General features: G+C 40.3%; 1 protein-coding gene and 1 long non-coding RNA gene across 2 annotated transcripts in view; one reads left to right on the top strand and one right to left on the bottom strand.

Annotated features, from left to right (window-relative positions):
- LOC137248420 (zinc finger protein 729-like) overlaps nt 1-2,062 on the bottom strand; it is a 417,415-nt gene extending 415,353 nt beyond the window's left edge. The window contains exon 1 of the mRNA XM_067779358.1: nt 1,024-2,062. Coding sequence (XP_067635459.1) covers nt 1,024-1,796 — 773 coding nt within the window. The 5' untranslated portion in view covers nt 1,797-2,062. The remainder of the gene's footprint in view (nt 1-1,023) is intronic.
- Nucleotides 2,063-17,080: 15,018 nt separating this feature from the next.
- On the top strand, nt 17,081-18,739 carry LOC137249216 (uncharacterized). The gene is made up of 3 exons (XR_010952291.1): nt 17,081-17,215; nt 17,273-18,259; nt 18,314-18,739. It is a non-coding gene; the product is annotated as an uncharacterized lncRNA (long non-coding RNA).
- The last annotated feature ends 1,250 nt before the right edge of the window (nt 18,740-19,989 follow it).

Here is a 19,989-nt window from a genome sequence, read left to right on the forward strand (position 1 = left end):
CAGCAAGGTGCCACAAAAGATTTATAAAAGTTACGTGGACGTCGGGTTTTGGGATCAAGCCCAGAACAACCTGTCCGATGCAACCATCCCTTACACGAGCCACACTGAACAGAGTATGACGTCCTAAAAAGATTCTTTTCCGGCAGATGCAGCAAAACCATTTCTCAGGACCGGGGTCAGAAGACGGACCCGGATTGGATTCGATACCTTCCCGGAGCAAGAGAATATGGAGCAGTCCCGCTGAAAGGAGCTGCTGGGAGGATGACAATTTGTGGGAGGGACGCAACAAATTAAATGGGGTTACACTGAAATGACAGTCCTTGGTCGGGAAAAATCCCGAGTCGCTGCGGTACATAGAACCGACTACCTTGGGAAGCGGGGGAGACGTCCTCACTCTGGGAGTAAGTGACGGGTAACTACGCCTGAGTGTGGAAGGCTAGGACGCAACTTATTTTTTCATAGTTCCATTATATCATTGAGATTGAAAGGCATATATGCCTCCTATTTTGGTCTTTCTGAGTATTCTATAAATGTCAGCATAATCTTATTAGTTGGTTTTGTTGGTATATCGAAAACTCGAAAAAAGTCAAAACTTTGAGTTGAATCAATTTACAATTAAACGTGCGATGTAGTAGGGGGCTTTGATATTTGGACTGTCGGTTTCTATCACAAATAGAAATTCAAACATAATCTTGTCCAGCCTTTTTGCTCAATTATTAGCCAAAACTACGCGAACCAAAAAAAGTTTTCGAAAAAAATCAATAATTGAGAAGTATCAAAATCTGCAGGAAAGTCTCGAAGTATGCAGTTTTGTAGTCCACTCAATTTTAGTCTATCAAAGTAGAAGTAATGTCTCTCTAAAAAAGACCACTTTTTCCTTACATTTTCAAACACTGTTTTTACGTCGGGCATTGCGCTGGGTATCCTAACGCAGCTCCTTATGGTATCCTATGTTGGCTGGGGACGAGCTAATAGGCGCGATATGCATACAGAAAACAAAAAGTTAGCAATATAATCACTTACGGCACAGTTACTTTTTGCTTTTCAATAGTAAATTCTTCTTTGGTTACAAAGGTTGTTGAATGGATTGTGTCGCTAAATTCAGTATTTTCTTCATCATCTTCAATGGGCTCGTTTTTGATAAATTCGCTTAACTCGCCTTGCGCTTGGATTGTGTCGCTATATTCAGTATTTTCTTGATCGTCTTCAATAGTATCGTTTTTGATAAATTCGCTTAACTCGCCTTGTGAATTTTCACAATAATCCAGTAATTGTTCGTTTCTTAGTAAATGCTCAGCAGTACTCAATTGTGCTGATTCCGAATCCACTGCCTGCTGTCTGCCTTCAAGAGCCGTTCCTATTTCTGGAAGATGTGAGTTTTGAGCAGTGCATTTGGGCTGGCAACTGCTCAACGGGCATGAATCTGTGTCGTTTGGTAATACTTCATCGCCAATCTCTGCCTCCATCATCATGTTGAAATCATCCGATTTTTTAGAAACCATTTCTCGCATCTTATGGTCGGATTGTACGCACAATTTTTGGAACCGATACACACTTATCAATTGGTGCAAACATTTACAACAAATTTTTTTTGGTAGCTCGTCACTTAGCTGCACTTCGACCATTTGGGGTATTGTGCTGGATAACAAATCAGCTATTCGCAATTGGTCGCATTCCTCAATAGTTTCAAAGATAGATTGGTGCTGTGGTTCAGTGCTGCCTTCAGACGTGAAGGCTTCTAGTTTAATCATACAGGTCCGACAGAGGTAATCGATATATAGATCACTTGTATCCATTTGAGCGAATGTTTCTATTTCGGTAAAAATGATTAAAACTACACAAGTAAACCAGTAAGGGAGTTAGGCATGAAACGATACTAGTAAAAACAATTAGGTATTCACACATTTGTCCCGATACCAGGAAAGTTTGTAGTCGATACTTCGTATTCACGGTTATACCATGTTTTCATTTGGGATTAAAATTCATCGAAAAAAGGACCAAATCACAAAATAATTGACCAAATTTTTGTATTGTAACGAATTCCGCTTATTCGCAACCTTCTGATAACGTTCGAATCGCTTAACTGTCGAATCAATTACTCCAATACATATTCTGTATTGCAAAATGGTCTTTATTAGACTACTTTGGGAATAGTAAAATTATGCTTTATAATTAAACTTGAATTCTCAACTGATACCGTGTTCAAATTAAACTGATCCTGATTACTCAGGTTGCGCTGCCTTTATACTCTCCGTTGCTTCATTCGCATATTTCTACTAAAGTCTAGACGTTTCGCCTTCTAGAATCTCTTTCTTGGTTACCAGCGATATACATGTATATTTGTAGTTTATGCATTTCTCATAGTTGTTGTTGTTGTTGTTGTAGCGATTAGGTTACTCCCCGAAGGCTTTGGAGAGTGTTATCGATGTGATGGTCCTTTGTCGGATACAGATCCGATACGCTCCGGTAACACAGCACCATTAAGGTGCTGGCCCGACCATCTCGGGAACGATTTATATGGCCACATTGAACCTTCAGGCCATCCCTCCCTACCCACCCCCAAGTTCCATGAGGAGCTTGGGGTCGCCAGAGCCTCGTCTGTTAGTGAAACGGGATTCGCCGCTCGAAGGTGAGGTTGACAATTGGGTTGGAAAAGCTATATGTTGCGCTACACAACCCCTTGAATCCCCATTTCTCATAGTCATATGCGTGTGTATTGTGAGCACTACATCGGCTGATGACCACAAGTGTGTGCGCGTAATATCTCTTCGTTCCTTGTACGTGTACGTATGTAAATGGATTAAATTCATGTGTTCATGTACGAGTGCGGAGGGTGGAACCGTGTGTAGAAATACACGTAAGTGGGTAAAGCTTCTGACCGGCCAGAGCGATTCTTTTGCATGCGGTTCAAGCAGGTCACTACTGCCGGTCGCTTGCGACCAAGCATCCTCTGGGTAGCCGCTAAACATCCGTTTAGCGGTGAGCTAATGTGAGAAGACGACAACCGGGCTAGGCCACTCTGACATATTCGGTTTAAGGGCTAGCCGGGGAGATCTCATCGGCAGCGTCTGTACACCTCTAGGTGCGGATGCAAGCGGGCGGCTGTATTGGAGCAAGCGGCTCGCTGTATAAATGTGCAAGTAATATTTTCACCCCCGCTGAGCGGGTTGTGCACTGGGCTTGGGACCCGCCACGTAAAACCACACTCCAATGAAATATACCAACAAGCCACGGATAAATACACTCTCTATCGATGACGACCATGGCAAACGTTTGAAGAACATGCACGTCATGATATAAAAGTTGTGCTTGGCGACCTTAAAGCCAGGGTGGGCAAAGAAGGTGTTTTTGGCCCTACAGTCGGAAAGTTCAGCCAACACAATGAAACTTCTCCTAACGCACGGAGGCTGATTGACTTTGCCGGTGCTCGAAACATGTTCATATCCAGCACGAGGTTCACGCATAAAAAGATACATCAAGCTACATGGTTGCCTTTGATCGAAATACTCGCAATCAAATCGATCACGTTGTGATAGACGGACGGCATGCCTCCAGTTTTAGATGTGCTCACGATCAGAGGACCCAACATCGACTCGGACCATTATCTCGTTGCAGCCAAAATGCGCACCCGCCTCAGCGCGGCTAAAACCAAGGAACATAAAACACAAGGAAAGCTAGACGTCGAAAAGCTTCAATCACAACAGACTGACAATGATTTCGCAACTCGACTCTCACACCTGCTCTCTGAGAGCACAACTCAGCCTGAAGGAATACATGAGCAGTGGGAGCATATTTCCAAAGCACTTCGCACTGCCGCCGAGGAAAAAATTGGTTACCGGCGGCCACGAAAAACAACTGGTACGATGAAGAATGCCGCGTTGCAACCGAAAGCAAAGACGCTGCCCACAGGGTTACGTTAAAAGCGAGCGCAACAAGAGGAGTGTGTGAACGCTATCGTGAGTTGAAAAGGGAAGCGTGAAACCTTTTCAGGAAGAAAAAAGCAGAAGCAGAAAGGCGTGAGTGGAAGGAGCTTGAGCTTCTAGCCACCAGGAATAACGCCTGAAAATTTTACCAAAAAATACGGCGACAGACGGAAGGTTTGAGACCGGGACAAACTCCTGTAGGAACGAAAACGGCGACCTTGTAACTGATGTGCAGAGAGTGCTTAGATTATGGAGGGAACACTTCTCTGCTCTCCTAAATGGAGGCAGCGATTCACCGCGCAGAGATGACGAACCCGATCCCACAATCGATGATGATGGAATATATGTCCCCCACCCCGATTATGACGAAGTTAGAATAGCAATGACCAGATTGAAAAACAACAAGGCCGTGGGCGCTGATGGATTGCCTGCGGAGTTATTCAAGTACGGGGCGGCGAGGAGTTGGCAAGGCGCATGAAGCAGCTTCTTCGCAAAATATGGGCGGACGAGTGCATGCCCGATGATTGGAATCTAAGTGTTCTTTGCCCAGTCCACAAGAAGGGGAATACTGCAAAATGCAATAGATATAGTGTAATCAGCCTTCTAAATATCGCATATAAGGTCCTTTTAAGTGTATTGTGCGAAAGATTAAAGCCCACCGTGAACCGGCTGATTGGACCTTATCAGTGCGGTTTCAGACCTAGTAAATCTACCATCGACCAGATTTTCACAATGCGCCAAATCTTGGAAAAACCCTTGAAAGGAGAATCAACACACCTCACCTCTTCGTCGACTTTAAAGCCGTTTTCGACAGCACGAAAAGGAGTTGCCTATATGCCGCTATGTCTGAATTTGGTTTCCCTGCAAAACTTATACGGCTGTGCAAAAAGACGTTGAACAACACCATCAGCTCAGTCAGAATTTGGAAGGACCTCTCCGAGCCGTTCGAAACTAAACGAGGTTTCAGACAGGGTGCCCCCTATCGTGCGATTTCTTTAATTTGATGCTGGAGAAAATTATACTAGCTGCAGAACTTAACCGCACTGGAACAATATTCTATAAAAGCTCTGCTTTTGGCATAACTGTCACTTCTAACGACATAAGCAGATGCTACATATGTAAGCTATTGCATAGATTTTATCGCAGGCTTGGCGACTAAATCAAAAAAAACCGTAACGGATATTTGTCAAAAAAGGTTCGAAAAGGCTCGAAATAATTCGAAAAGGTTCGTAAAGGTTCGGTGTCATCAACAGGCCAAATACATAAAATTGGATCTGTATCATAAACAGCGGTGGGCACCACTACATTTACACGGTTACGAAATTGAGAATGTGTTAGTAAACACGAACGCGTAGCGAGCACGAAAGAAAAATCAATTATTTATTTAGTTTGATTTCAATGCTTGAACGGTGAACACGTGTCACACGCACTCTTTGGTACTCTGTTTTAAGCGCGCGTGCGACACTTCCTCGCCGTACGACCATCGAAATCAAACTAAAAGAGATGTCGTTGATTTTCACGAAGTAGCCATTGTGCTATCGCTTATCGTATACACATATGGTCGCTTACAAGCATAGCGGAACGATACAAGGTGACAGCATGGTGACATACCTACAAACATAAATAAAATTTTCATGTACTTGTTTTTGTAAATTCGATGGACAAATGTCAAAATCGTACTGCGCCCTATTTTGATGAATCAAATCAAATAAAACAAGTAAGGAAGGCTAAGTTCGGGTGTAAATGAACATTACATACTCAGTTGAGAGCTATGGAGACAAAATAAGGGAAAATCACCATGTAGGAAAATGAACCTAGGGTAACCCTGGAATGTGTTGTTTGTACGATACGGGTATCAAATGAAAGGTGCTAATGAGTATTTTAAAAGGGAGTGGGCCTTAGTTCTATAGGTGGACGCATTTTCGAGATATCGCCATAAAGGTGGACCAGGGGTGACTCTAGAATTTGTTTGTATGACATGGGTATCAAATGAAAGGTGTTAATGAGTATTTTAAAAGGGAGTGGGCCTTAGCTCAATAGGTGGACGCCTTTTAGGGAGATCGTTATAAAGGTGGACCAGGGGTGACTCTAGAATTTGTTTGTACGATATGGGTATCAAATGAAAGGTGCTAATGAGTATTTTAAAAAGGGAGTGGGCCTTAGTTCTATAGGTGGACGCATTTTCGAGATATCGCCATAAAGGTGGACCAGGGGTGATTCTAGAATTTGTTTGTATGACATGGGTATCAAATGAAATGTGTTAATGAGTATTTTAAAAGGGAGTGGGCCTTAGCTCTATAGGTGGACGCCTTCTCGGGATATCGTTATAAAGGTGGACCAGGGGTCACTCTAGAATGCGTTTGTACAATATGGGTGTCAAACGAAAGTTGTTAATGAGTGTTTTAAAAGGGAGTGGGCCTTAGTTCTATGGGTGGGCGCCTTTTCGAGATATTGCCATAAAGGTGGACCAGGGGTGACTCTAGAATTTGTTTGTACGATATGGGTATCAAATAAAAGGTGTTAATGAGTATTTTAAAAGGGAGTGGGCCTTAGTTTTATAGGTGGACGCCTTTCCGAGATATCGCCATAAAGGTGGACCAGGGGTGACTCTAGAATTTGTTTGTACTATATGGGTATCAAATGAAAGGTGTTAATGAGTATTTTAAAAGGGCGTGGGCCTTAATTCTATAGATGGACGCCTTTTCGAGATATCGCCATAAACGTGGACCAGGGGTGACTCTAGAATTTGTTTGTACTATATGGGTATCAAATGAAAGGTGTTAATGAGTATTTTAAAACGGCGTGGGCCTTAGTTCTATAGGTGGACGCCTTTTCGAGATATCGCCATAAACTTGGACCACGGGTGACTCTAGAATTTGTTTGTACTATATGGGTATCAAATGAAAGGTGTTAATGAGTATTTAAAAAGGGCGTGGGCCTTAGTTCTGTAGGTGGACGCTTTTTCGAAATATTGCCATAAAGGTGGACCAGGGGTGACCCTAGAATTTGTTTGTACGATATGGGTATCAAATGAAAGATGTTAATGAGTATTTTAAAAGGGCGTGAGCCTTAGTTCTATAGGTGGACGCCTTTTCGAAATATCGCCATAAAGGTGGGCCAGGGGTGACTCTAGAATTTTTTTTGTACGATATGGGTATCAAATGAAAGGTGTTAATGGGTATTTTAAAAAGGAGTGGGCCTTAGTTCTATATGTGGACGCCTTTTCGAGATGTCGCCATAAACGTGGACCAGGGGTGACTCTAGAATGTGTTTGTATGATATGGGTATCAAATTAAAGGTATTAATGAGGGTTTTAAAAGAGAGTGGCCCTTAGTTGTATATGTGAAGGCGTTTTCGCGATATCGACCAAAATGTGGACCAGGGTGATCCAGAACATCATCTGTCGGGTACCGCTAATTTATTATATGTAATACCACGAACAGTATTCCTTCCAAGATTCCAAGGGCTTTTGATTTCGCCATGCAAAACTTTTTCATTTTCTTCTACTTAATATGGTAGGTGTCACACCCATTTTACCAAGTTTTTTTCTAAAGTTATATTTTGCGTCAATAGACCAATATAATTACCATGTTTCATCCCTTTTTTCGTATTTGGTATATAATTATGGCATTTTTTTCATTTTTCGTAATTTTCGATATCGAAAAAGTGGGCGTGGTCATAGTCGGATTTCGGCCATTTTTTACACCAATACAAAGTGAATTCAGATAAGTACATGAACTGAGTTTAATAAAGATATATCGATTTTTGCGCAAGTTATCGTGTTAACGGCCGAGCGGAAGGACAGACGGTCGACTGTGTATAAAAACTGGGCGTGGCTTCAACAGATTTCGCCCTTTTTCACAGAAAATAGTTATCGTCCTAGAATCTAAGCCTCTACCAAATTTCACAAGGATTGGTAAATTTTTGTTCGACTTATGGCATTAAAAGTTTCCTAGACAAATTAAATGAAAAAGGGCGGAGCCACGCCCATTTTGAAATTTTCTTTCATTTTTGTATTTTGTTGCACCATATCATTACTGGAGTTGAATGTTGACATAATTTACTTATATACTGTAAAGATATTAACTTTTCTTTTAAAATTTGAATTTAAAAAAATTTTTTTTTAAAAAGTGGGCGTGGTCGTTCTCCGATTTTGCTATTTTTTATTAAGCAGACATATAGTAATAAGAGTAACGTTCCTGCCAAATTTCATCATGATATCTTCAACGACTGCCAAATTACAGCTTGCAAAACTTCTAAATTTTCTTCTTTTAAAAGTGGGCGGTGCCACGCCCATTGTCCAAAATTTTACTAGTTTTCTATTCTGCGTCATAAGTTCAACTTAGCTACCAAGTTTCATCGCTTAATCCATATTTGGTAATGAATTATCGCACTTTTTCGATTTTTCGAAATTTTCGATATCGAAAAAATGGGCGTGGTTATTGTCCGATATCGTTCATTTTAAATAGCGATCTGAGATGAGCGCCCAGGAACCTACATACCAAATTTCATCAAGATACCTCAAAATTTACTCAAGTTATCGTGTTAAGGGACAGACGGACGGACGGACGGACATGGCTGAATCGAATTTTTTTTCGATACTGATGATTTTGATATATGGAAGTCTATATCTATCTCGATTCCTTTATACCTGTACAACCAACCGCTATCCAATCAAAGTTAATATACTCTGTGAGCTCTGCTCAACTGAGTATAAAAAGCAGAGAAAACGTAGAGTTTTTCAAATTATTGTGCACACACAATTTACACTTTGAATTTATTTGTGTTTTTATGCACAAAATTTTGAAACTAACAAAATTTTCATTTGTCAGAAAAAATAAAGAAAGAACGGCCTAATGTCAAAAAACCCTATCGAAATACAAACTGGCTTGCTTGTTTTTAATGAACTACATTGTGTTTTTCTTGTATATCGTTAGTTTTTTTAAATATAGTTCACACACTTACACCAGTACTGAAACCTTATTGGCTCCCTCGACAAAAAATATAAGAGAAAAGACAAGAAAAATACATAGAAAATAAAGTAGTGTCATATAGGAGTTTGATTTGTTTGCACTTACAGCACCATTTTATTTGCAGGAGGGTTTCACAGCTACAAGAATTAAGGCGGATTTACACAGACGCTTTGGCTGTGTTCCATTCATTAATTCATCTGTCGTTCGAAGTATCGAAAAATTTACATAAATGCTTTGGTTGCGTGCCTACGCTTTGACAACGCCATACGAAAAACAATGAAACGCCGTACGTTATTTTTGCTTTGAAGCGACCAAAGCGTTTATATAATTTTGCCCTTATGCATTTGTGTAAACAGCCTTAGAAGTGAAATTTTTCCATGTTACACGTGTGGCTTTTTAAATCTTGACTCTAATTTAAATAAATTTTGCTTTCCGTATGTTTCCGCATTGTTGCAGGCTACAAATCTTCTAGTATTCTTATTTCCGCGGAAATATATGCAACTATTTCATCTGTAAATGCTACAAAATTTTATTAAACTATCAAATGCAACTCAGCTTGAAGAACTCTTACGTACCAAAAATGCAACTCTAGACCTGAGATTTGCATCAGGTGAGCGAGGCTGTTTGTAGTTTTGGCGTTTATCGCTTAGTTGACACACTTGTATGGTACACTATGACGAGCAGCGGAGAATCAATGCACAAACACATGCATATATCTGAGATACTCCTGAAAGTATGCAATGAGGGAAGCTATAAAATCGTGCAATTGTAGTTACAGCTGAGAAACTTGAGAGCCGATGGCAACTAGTAGATTCTGGAAATGGAATCGCCTAGAAGATGCGAACGTTGAAATCAGAGAGTATAAAAGGCAGCAAATGTAGAGGCGCTGGAATTCAGTTTGAGTTGAGCTATCAAGCATTTATTGATTAAGCACGCAATCTGTCGGGCAATAGTAGAGTTTCATTTGAACTATCAATCAGTTTGGTTGTTAAGCAAGTTAGTTGCAAAGTATAAGTGTTATTGTGAAGTATTTTAATAAAGGCCATTTTTCCATTAATCAATATTGGAGTTATTTATTCAACAGTTTAGTGTCCAGAGGACAACAAGGACATGGCAAAGTTCAGTGAATTGAAGATCCAGCAACTAAAGAAGGAGTTGGAGAGCCGTGGATTGAATACAAGCGGCGTTAAACTCGAACTTCAGGCACGACTACGAGAGGCAATGGAAGCAGAAGGAATTGATGTGGAAGAGTATGTCTTTCATCTTGATGGCGAGGAGACAACAAAAATTTAAGAGAAAAACGAAACATCGCAGACGGTTACCAGCACAGACTTGTACATGATATTGGCTGCAAATATCCACCAACATGTCATCTCAGCTGGAATCGCAGGAGACACGTTTAACATCCAAGATGGAGGCACAGGAGGCACGTATTTCAGGAATGTCATCGCAAATGTCATCTCAACTGGAAGAGCAGAAGACATATATGGCATCCCAGCTGGAATCACATGAGACACGTATTTCAGAAATGTCGACACAGATTACATCAAAGATGGAAACACAACTGAAAGAGCAAGAGGCGCGTATATCATCAAGACTCGAAGCGCGTATGGACGAGAAAATAACGCAGTTTGAAGAAAAATTCGAGGCAGAGGTGGATGCTTTGAGAGTTCGTATACAGGAGTTACAACTAATTCGCCCAGTTGTTTCAGCAAGCAATACGAAGGTAAAAACTCCATCTTTTGACGGCTCTGTTCCTTTCCAGGTGTTTAAGATTCAGTTTGAGAAGACCGCAGCAGTGAACAACTGGAGTGCGGAAGATAAAGTTGCTGCACTATTCGTGGCATTGAAAGGATCTTGGTTTCCCCGCAAAACTTATACGGCTGTGCAAAATGACGTTGAGCAACACCATCAGCTCAGTCAGAATTGGGAAGGACCTCTCCGAGCCGTTCGAAACTAAACCAGGTTTCAGACAGGGTGACCCCCTATCGTGCGATTTCTTTAATTTGATGCTGGAGAAAATTGTACTAGCTGCAGAACTTAACCGCACTGGAACAATATACTATAAAAGCGTGCAATGACTGGCATATGCTGATGACATTGATATCATCGGCCTAAACACCTGCGCTGTTAGTTCTGCTTACTCCAAGCTGGAAAAAGAAGCGGTAAAGATGGGTTTGATGGTGAATGAGGACAAAACGAAGTACCTGCTGTCATCGAGCAAAGAGTCAGCGCATATGCGCCTTGGCAACCACGCTACTGTTGGCAGCCATAATTTCGAAATAGTAAAAGACTTCGTTTATTTGGGAACCAGCATCAACACTAGCAACAACATCAGCACTGAAATCCAGCGAAGAATCAATCTTGCCAATAAATGCTACTTTGGACTAGGTAGGCAATTGAAAAGTAAAGTCCTCTCTCGGCGAACGAAAATCATACTCTACAAGTCACTTATCGTACCCGTCCTGCTATATGGGGCAGAAGCATGGACCATGACAACAGCAGATGAAGCGGCTTTGGGAGTGTGCGAGAGAAAAGTTCTTCGAAAGATTTATGGACCTCTACGCGTTGGCGATGGCGAGTACCGAAGAAGATTTAATGATGAGCTTTACGAGCTATACGCAGACATCAACATAGTCCAGCGAATTAAAACGCAGCGGCTGCGCTGGCTAGGCCATGTTATGCGAATGAAAGATGATGCTCCGGCCAAGAAAGTGTTTCTATCGGAACCCGCCTATGGAAGCAGAGGTAGAGGGCGGCCCCCACTCCGTTGGAAGGACCAGGTGGAAAACGATTTAAACTCCCTTGGTGTGACCAATTGGCGCCGGTTGGCGGAGCGAAGGAGCGGCTGGCGCGCCTTGTTGGACGGCCATAACCGTTTAGACGGTTAAGCGCCAATTAAGTAAGTAAGTAAGAAAGGATCTGCTGCTGAAATCCTACAGACTATTCCCGAGGGAGAGCGGAACAACTACGAAGCATTGATGGTCGCTGTCGAGAGACGTTATGGAAGCGAGCATAGAAAATAGATATTCCAAATTGAGTTGCAAAACCGCCACCAAAGAGCGAATGAGACTTTGCAGGAGTTTGCCTCGGATGTTGAAAGGTTGGCACATTCAAATGCGGACGCACCCGTGGAGTACACCGAGAGGGTAAAAATCCAGAGTTTTATAAATGGCATACGGAACGCAGAAACGAAGCGAGCGACATATGCAAACCCAAAACCCACATTCGCAGAAACGGTATCCCATGCACTGACTCAAGAAACAGCATTGCTTCTGTGTAATCCAGTTTTCAAAGCACGCCGTGTGGAGGTAGAAAGGCCAGAGTGGGTAGACGCAATATTGGAGGCGCTGAAAGGATCGCAAAAGCGGAATGAAAAAGTTATCAAATGTTTCAAATGCGGGAAGCTCGGTCACATTGCACGCCATTGCGATCTTGGTCCTGGTAGTTCCAACTTGGGTGGCCGTAAACCAGGCATCGGCATATTGGAAATGCAGATGTGTTAGTGAGAGCACGATAATCGCGCACATCACTTGATGCATCGGTTTGTTTAGTTCATTCGCTTATTAGCAAACAACAAGACAAGATCGTTTGGGTTGGTCAACATTAAATATTTTTCGCTTGTGCGCATTGAAAAAATTAACAAACGATCTTTGCTTGCTAATAACATTCGTCAACATTGCGAGCGACGCACACAATCGATGTTGCTGCGCCAAATGCTCAGTGACTACTAAACTAAAGAGAATAAGAATACGTGTGGATTGAGTGTGCACAATTGTGCCACTAAATGCCGATGCCTGCCGTAAAGGCAAAGCTGGAGGAGATGAGCAAGAGCGTGCCAGATGGAAAAATCGAGAGCTAGCTCCAGCTATTGAATGTCCTGTGATACCTGTGTCGCAAATTGGAAAGAAATCATGCAGTCTTACCGTCAGAGGGAATGTGGATGGCAAGTAGCGTGTTCTGACTGTAGATACGGGCGCATCTCATTCCTTGATTCGATCTGATTTAGTCAACAGGAGAGTAAAACCGTTACCTGGAGCAAGGTTGCGTACGGTCACAGGCGAGTATAACAAAGTCCAGGGAGAAGTGATATGTGAAGTCCTAATTGGGACGGTCATGGTTCTACACAAATTCGTTGTGGCGGAGATCGTTGAAGTAATATTGGGAGTGGACTTCTTAGTTGACCATGACATCAGGATCGATATGCCAAGAAAGATTATGCGTTCTCCAGTTTGGAAGAAGGGTTCAGCAGTAATCGAGTGCTGGTGAAAGAGATTCGACAAAACCGCAAAAGTCAAAGGCAGCAGATCGGGCAAGGGTTGATGGAACGAATGGACCAAACAAATCAAAACCGAAGGTACCTGCGAGAGAAAGACCAGCATCCACAAACCCTAATGGACGCACTAAAATGACTGAAAGAATTTTTCAGAATGAATGCAAGGGTGGTTTCAAGCCAGCGCGCACTACTGTTGAGAAACGTCCAGACGATAATGATGATGCAAAGTCGATCCGTCAAGTGCAAGCTCTGCGAAGAAGTTCATTGGCCAAACAACAGAGTGCGAGGGAAGGATCAAGAATAATGAGTAGTAAGATGAAACGCAGGTACAATGAGAACAAAAATTCGGAAGGTTTCTTGGAGGGAGATTTGGTACTGTTAAACAACCCTCACCGGCGGAAAGATGTTCCAGCCAAATTTCGGTGCAGTTGGGAAGTGCCGTACAAAGTTGTGAAGAAGATCAGTGATACCATCTACCGCATACGAACCACTAGGAAACCACGGATTAGAAGAGTGGTACATTTGGAGATGCTAGCGGTGTTTAGATCGGGAGATTTGTCTAATCAGACTTAAGTGGAGGGCAGTGTTACGAATATTAGCAAAACTAAGGGGTGCTGCTATCTCTAAGCCGATGCTAAACAGTGATATCATGCACATCCATAGATAAATCATTATGTACCTACATAAACGAAACAATAATTGCGTCTACACATATGTGCCATGTACGTATACGAGCAGCGGAGAATCAATGCACAAACACATGCACTCCTGAAAGTATGCAATGAGGGAAGCTATAAAATCGTACAATTGTAGTTACAGCTGAGAAATTTGAGAGCCGATGGGAACTAGTAGATTCTGGAAATGGAAGCGCCTAGAAGATGCGAACGTTGAAAACAGAGAGTATAAAAGGCAGCAAATGTAGAGGCGCTGGAATTCAGTTTGAGTTGAGCTATCAAGCAGTTATTGATTAAGCACGCAATCTGTCGGGCAATAGTAGAGTTTCATTTGAACTATCAATCAGTTTGGTTGTTAAGCAAGCTAGTTGCAAAGTATAAGTGTTATTGTGAAGTACTTTAATAAAGGCCATTTTTCCATTATTCAATATTGGAGTTATTTATTCAACAGTTTAGCTATTCGAACTTAGCAGAAGGGCAAATAAGAGGATTTGCAAGTAAAATCGTTACAATATTTACATCAGACAAAATTACCAAAATCCTGGCTACAGCGTAAAAAGGACCAAAATCTGATTATTATATTACTATATATATATTAGGGCGGGTCGATTTAAAAATCGCTCATTGCTCTGTGAAAATCGTATTCTAGGGATCAAAATAAGAAACTTTGCCGAAGGAACCATACCTCTAAAACGAGTTCTGATGTCCCCCCCTTTGGGTTGAACTTTTGGGTAGGGGCAATTTCAATTCTACCTGCTGTGTCTTATGGTGGCTTAAAAAAACAACACAAGCAATTTTACGATCTGCAATTGTGTCACAGTGATACCTTCATTTTTTAAAACGGTTGAATAAGAAACCCACACAACTATGTTTACGACATGCAAATGCATCACAGTGATGCCTTGGTTTTAAAAGGGGGTTGTAAAAACTTTAATTTCTAATAATTTTTTTTAATTTCTTTTCTATTACTAAGTGAAATTCATTTTTTCATTTACATATGTTCTGAATAAATAAATTTCTAAAGAGAAAAATAAACTCCAAAAAGAAAAAACATAGGCATTTTAAAGTGGGATTTTTCAAAATTTGCCCCTACGACCCAAAGGGGGGGGGGGCATCAGAATTCGTTTTAGAGGTATGGTGCCTTCGGCAAAATTTCTTATTTTGATCCCTAGAATATGATTTTCACAGAGCAATGGGCGATTTTTTTGCCTCCCCACAAATCGACCCGGCCTAATATATATATATACATTACTATATTGGAATTGCGTAATTCTTTACTTTAGCTCACAACTGCTAAAACTCGTCCAAACATATCGGGAGAGGTGTCAAAAGTTGCGTTTTAAACCCAGGACCACGAATTCGAAAGCGGAAATTAGAAATTTTATTTCTGTCAAAAGATATTTCCAAAAAACCGAAAAATGGCCCAGGTGCGCTCCGAAACCGCGGGTGGGATCCATAGTATTTTTGCGCAGAAAAGCTTTCTGCATTGGCGGGCTTTGGTCGCAATCATAAAAAATTACCCTGGATGGGTCCAACACCGGTTTGGAGCCCAAAACTATATCCGCGCAAAACACTTTTACCCACAGTTTTCCTTATGGGTACGACAAAATCATCAAAATTACAACAACCAAATGAAAGTTTAAACATTTGTTTGCAAATATCTTCGAAAAGAAATAAAATTTCTAATTTCCGCTTTCGGATTCGTGGTCCTGGGTTCAAAACGCATCTTTTGACACCTGTCCCGATATTTTTGGACGAGTTTTAGCAGTTGTGAGCTAAAGCAAAGAATTACCTGGAATTGTTTCACCTATCTTCATATACTCTGGAACGGTTTATATCTACTTCCTTGCAGTGCCTTTTTTCTTTGCGAAAATTATTCCAGCTAAGGTGGCATGATGTTTTTGTAAATTGGAATCTCAAAATCAATAACAATATTAGAATGGCGGAAATATAAAAAAATATCGCGGACTGCATTAAATCTCTGGTCGCCCTTTATAAACTAGCCCTGGGCGGTGCACAGAACAACTTTCTGAGTATACATTGTATGTATTTGTGTTTTAGGATTTACATAGAACGTTTGGTGTGTTGCTCCGCCTGCCAGATGTGTTCAATGGATGGCCGCAAATTTATCTTGGTACACAGTATTTATATGGGTTGTAAAGTGTTATGGCAACACATTTTCAGTGGAGCAGCAAGGAAGGCGGTCGGCATGATCTAGTGGTGCACTGTGGGTAGTCATGTAGGCTGGGCGGGGTTCTTGCCAACTTTGTTGTCCTGCGCCATAAACAGAAAAAGGTCATATCATGCCTTAAAAAAAACTGACAAAGGCGCAGAGCCTACTCAAAACGCTTACAATTCAAAATAAAAACGACATAGGGTCGTTGCGGCCCTCAAAATCCATGGCCCCGACGCACCTATATTTCGGTGGCCCCTTACCTGTAATCCCTATGTGCATTCTAAATGAACGGTGACATACGCATTCTCTTTTTAGAATACAAATTTATTTAAAATTTATTATATAAACTTAGTTGCAAATACTAGTGATATGATACTAAGGCTTATCTGAAGTAGTCTAAGGAGAACCCTAAGGCATACAAAAATCAATAGCCGCGTTCGATTCTTAGCGAGCACGAAAAGAACACCAAACTCGGTTAAAATTTCCCTGCATATATTTAACAACACTGGTAACATTACAGCTGTCAAAATCATCTGTTGTTTATTATTGACGTTTTCTTTGTTTGTTTAAGCGCGAAAATTAAAACATTTTTGTCAATTATCAATAGGGGGACTCATGAAAGCATATAAACTTATAAGGTGTAAAATTATATCCATTTACACACGCGGTTATATGAACGCACCTAGTAATACTCATGATAAACTTGATTGTTTATCAGCTGTATTATTGCCAAACAAAATTTTTTTGATTGTTATACAAATTAAAAAATGCCAAGATTAAGTGAAAAATGAAAACTAAAACGCCTTTACTTGCTGATGTTGGAGATTTCTGATAAAAATGCCTGTTGTAATGTCTGCAAGGTTGCATTCCTTTGAGTTTACCGCGTTTACACAATGAAATATGCGCGTAAATTTATACAAACTGTGTAAATGATTTTTCATACAAAATTTGACAGCTCGTTTACGCACTAGATAAACTTATACGTTTACACACTTTATAAGGCATTTATACGGTTACTTGAGTCCCCCTAATGTTTGTTGTGTTGTGAACACCTATCTTGACGCTTTTTTTTTATATTTTCGTTGTAAAACTCGTGATATTTGCAATACAATATTTTTGAAAACTTACTGGCAATAAATAAGAGCAAAATACTGATAAAAAAAAGCGAAATGAGTGATTTGGAAAACTATTTGGTACATTACTAGTTAATTAAAGAAATTAGAAAGAAATAAGGTGTAGTAATCTTTCAGCTTGGATCTCTTCTCTTGGATGACCAGAGTGAATTGCGTGATACTCAAAGCTCAATGCGCATACAAATTGAGCACTCCATAATTGCAGCAATACAATCAATGGGGCCGGAAAATGTTTTGCGCATAATACCACTAACAAATAGCAAGGGTGAAGTGCTGTTAGAACGTTCCTGGTTGCTACCGTTGTTACGTGAAGGCGCCAGGGGTGCTCATTAAAATTTCATGCTCAAAATGCTCATTAAAGCATCAATATGGACAAAAGAAACAACAATCCACCTCACATATATATGAGTTATTCACCCCTATTCTGCATTTCGATTACGTTCCCGTTCTACGCTCCACTTTAATCGAAGTTGGGTATTCTGCATTACGACGGAATTGTAAAGAGAAAAGGAAGAGCAAATGATTTTTCGAAATCAGCTGTTTGTACGGAATGTGTGAACATTGGGACAAAATAAAATAAAGAAAATTTGTAAAAAAACACTGAAAAACGTTTATAATTTATATATTATGGCGTGGATCATTTTGTACAAAAAAAGCAATAGAATATATTGCCGCAGTGTTATATTTTTTTGAGTGAAGTGCTTTCATAATTGTAAGAGTGTTTTTGTCGTTCTTTTGGCCAATTCCCTGCCGTGGCCACCAAGTTTCATTAAAACGGATTCCTGCACGAATATAGTTGACATTTTCTGAATTTTATGGATGCTAATTTCATTGCACTGGCCTAAAATACTTTATAAAGATTTATTTATTCTTTTCGCAAGGATTGTTTACGTTTTCGCTTCACTTTCTCTACTCCGGCAGCTTGCTTTGGCATATAACTGTACCCAACGAACAGGCACAAATTATAGCTATCTATTATAATGGAATCAATAGCCGCGGCATTATTTGTGGAGTTGGAAGCAACGCATACGAAAATGGCCAGGCGAGGATGGAATGGCAAATATTGCGAGATTTGTGTAATTCATTTGAGATGAGTGACGAATTGTAAGAAATTGAACTTAAAAGTGGTAAAGTTTAATGACTTATTTTCTTATTTAGGTTCAAAAAAAACTTTCGGACTTAATGAGGATGTTTTCAAGTATGTGTTAGATACTTTTGCAGGGCAAATTCGTCCAAGGACTTCGGCATCGACGTAAAATTATGCCCTCAGTGGATAACATTTGAACAAAGTGAAGAGGAGAAAATACAAGCGAAGCAAGAATTTTATGCGAAGGCTGGCTTCCCAGGAGTCACCATATCCCGCTTTGTTGACATTAAATTAGCCAACGTCTCATACTGCACTTGTGTTGGAAACATATAAAAAACAATCACCATCTTAAATTTTTGTTAAAATTCTGTTATAAATTAATAAAAAAATAAAAATAAAATATTTTTCCGCCAACAAATTTGCAACTTAGAAAAACGGAACTACGATCGAAATGCAGAATACACAAAATCGAACGATTCGAAGTTGGATCGAAAGAGATTGGAACACAGAATACCAAAGTTGCCAAATCGAAAAAATTCCAATTCAATCGAAATGCAGAATAGGGATGATTGTGTTGTCAGTTGTGGGGTTTATCTGCTTTTGTCGTCAACCAGCAGATCCCGAAAAGTTACGATTAATTGCTCTTACTTTGGGCAAAGTATTTGATAATAATCCAGAATTTTGGTCACTAAGTTTTGATGGTTTAACGGAACTGATTTCTAATGAGTATTTGCAACAAGTTGTGCGGTATGCCAAGCAGCGCGTTTAAGGTGAGGTTTGGAAATTTTCTTTAAGTTCATGTTTGTCTAAAACAAAAGCAACGAGCAATTTTTCTACATAGATACCAGTGTGTTAATTGTTTGTTTTAAAAAATTGCATTCTTAAAATATTTTGTGCATTTTCATTTAACCAACACTGCCGTCACACTTATAGAAGCCAGAGAGGCTCCACACCTCCGCGCGATGTCCGATTTTATCATGTTGGACTCTAATGCCCTTAAGGCGGCTTGGCTGTCAACAAGAATTGCTACATCAGTGTTGGAGACCGCCTTATCTTGGAGCAGCCTTGCCGCTCTGTCTATGGCATAGACCTCGGCTTGGAATACACTGCATGCGTCAGGAAGTCGGAATGATTGGCTTAACTGTAGATGTGTTGAGTACATCCCAGCTCCAGTTCCCTTTTCTGGGATAATTGGAGATATGACCGCCAACTTTAACACGTGTCAAACCAAGACTTGGGTATTGAATGATGAAGTGTGAAAATCAAAATTAACATTTCAGACGCTATTTTGAAGTTCCACAAATAAACAACAGATGTTTGAATATAAGGCCAAGTGATTTTTCAATACGTATGTACATATACGTATGTATGTAGATATATTTTCAACTTAAGTATGAGGTGAATCATTTCAAAGGAGTGCTTAAACCTCTGGAACCTACTAAAGGATTTTGCATCACTGATTTCGCTTGCTTTTTTAACAACTTAAGGACAATTTCAAAACATGTTCGACTTGGGTCATTTTATTTGAATCCATTGTTCCTTATTGTTGAACACTAGGGGTGTGTCTGAATGCAAATTGGGAATTATACTCACGCAGGGTAGGTATTCCGAATTGATGGGTACAACTTCCTTTCAATTAATTCAGGGTTTTTATTAACAATAACAACTTATGAACTAACAAAGGAAGATGTAAGGAATTAAATTTAAAGTAAACCAAACTTCAATGATGAAAGTTAAACTAGGTAAC

Source organism: Eurosta solidaginis, chromosome 4, assembly GCF_040869045.1.
Source record: "Eurosta solidaginis isolate ZX-2024a chromosome 4, ASM4086904v1, whole genome shotgun sequence".
Lineage (NCBI taxonomy): Eukaryota > Metazoa > Arthropoda > Insecta > Diptera > Tephritidae > Eurosta > Eurosta solidaginis.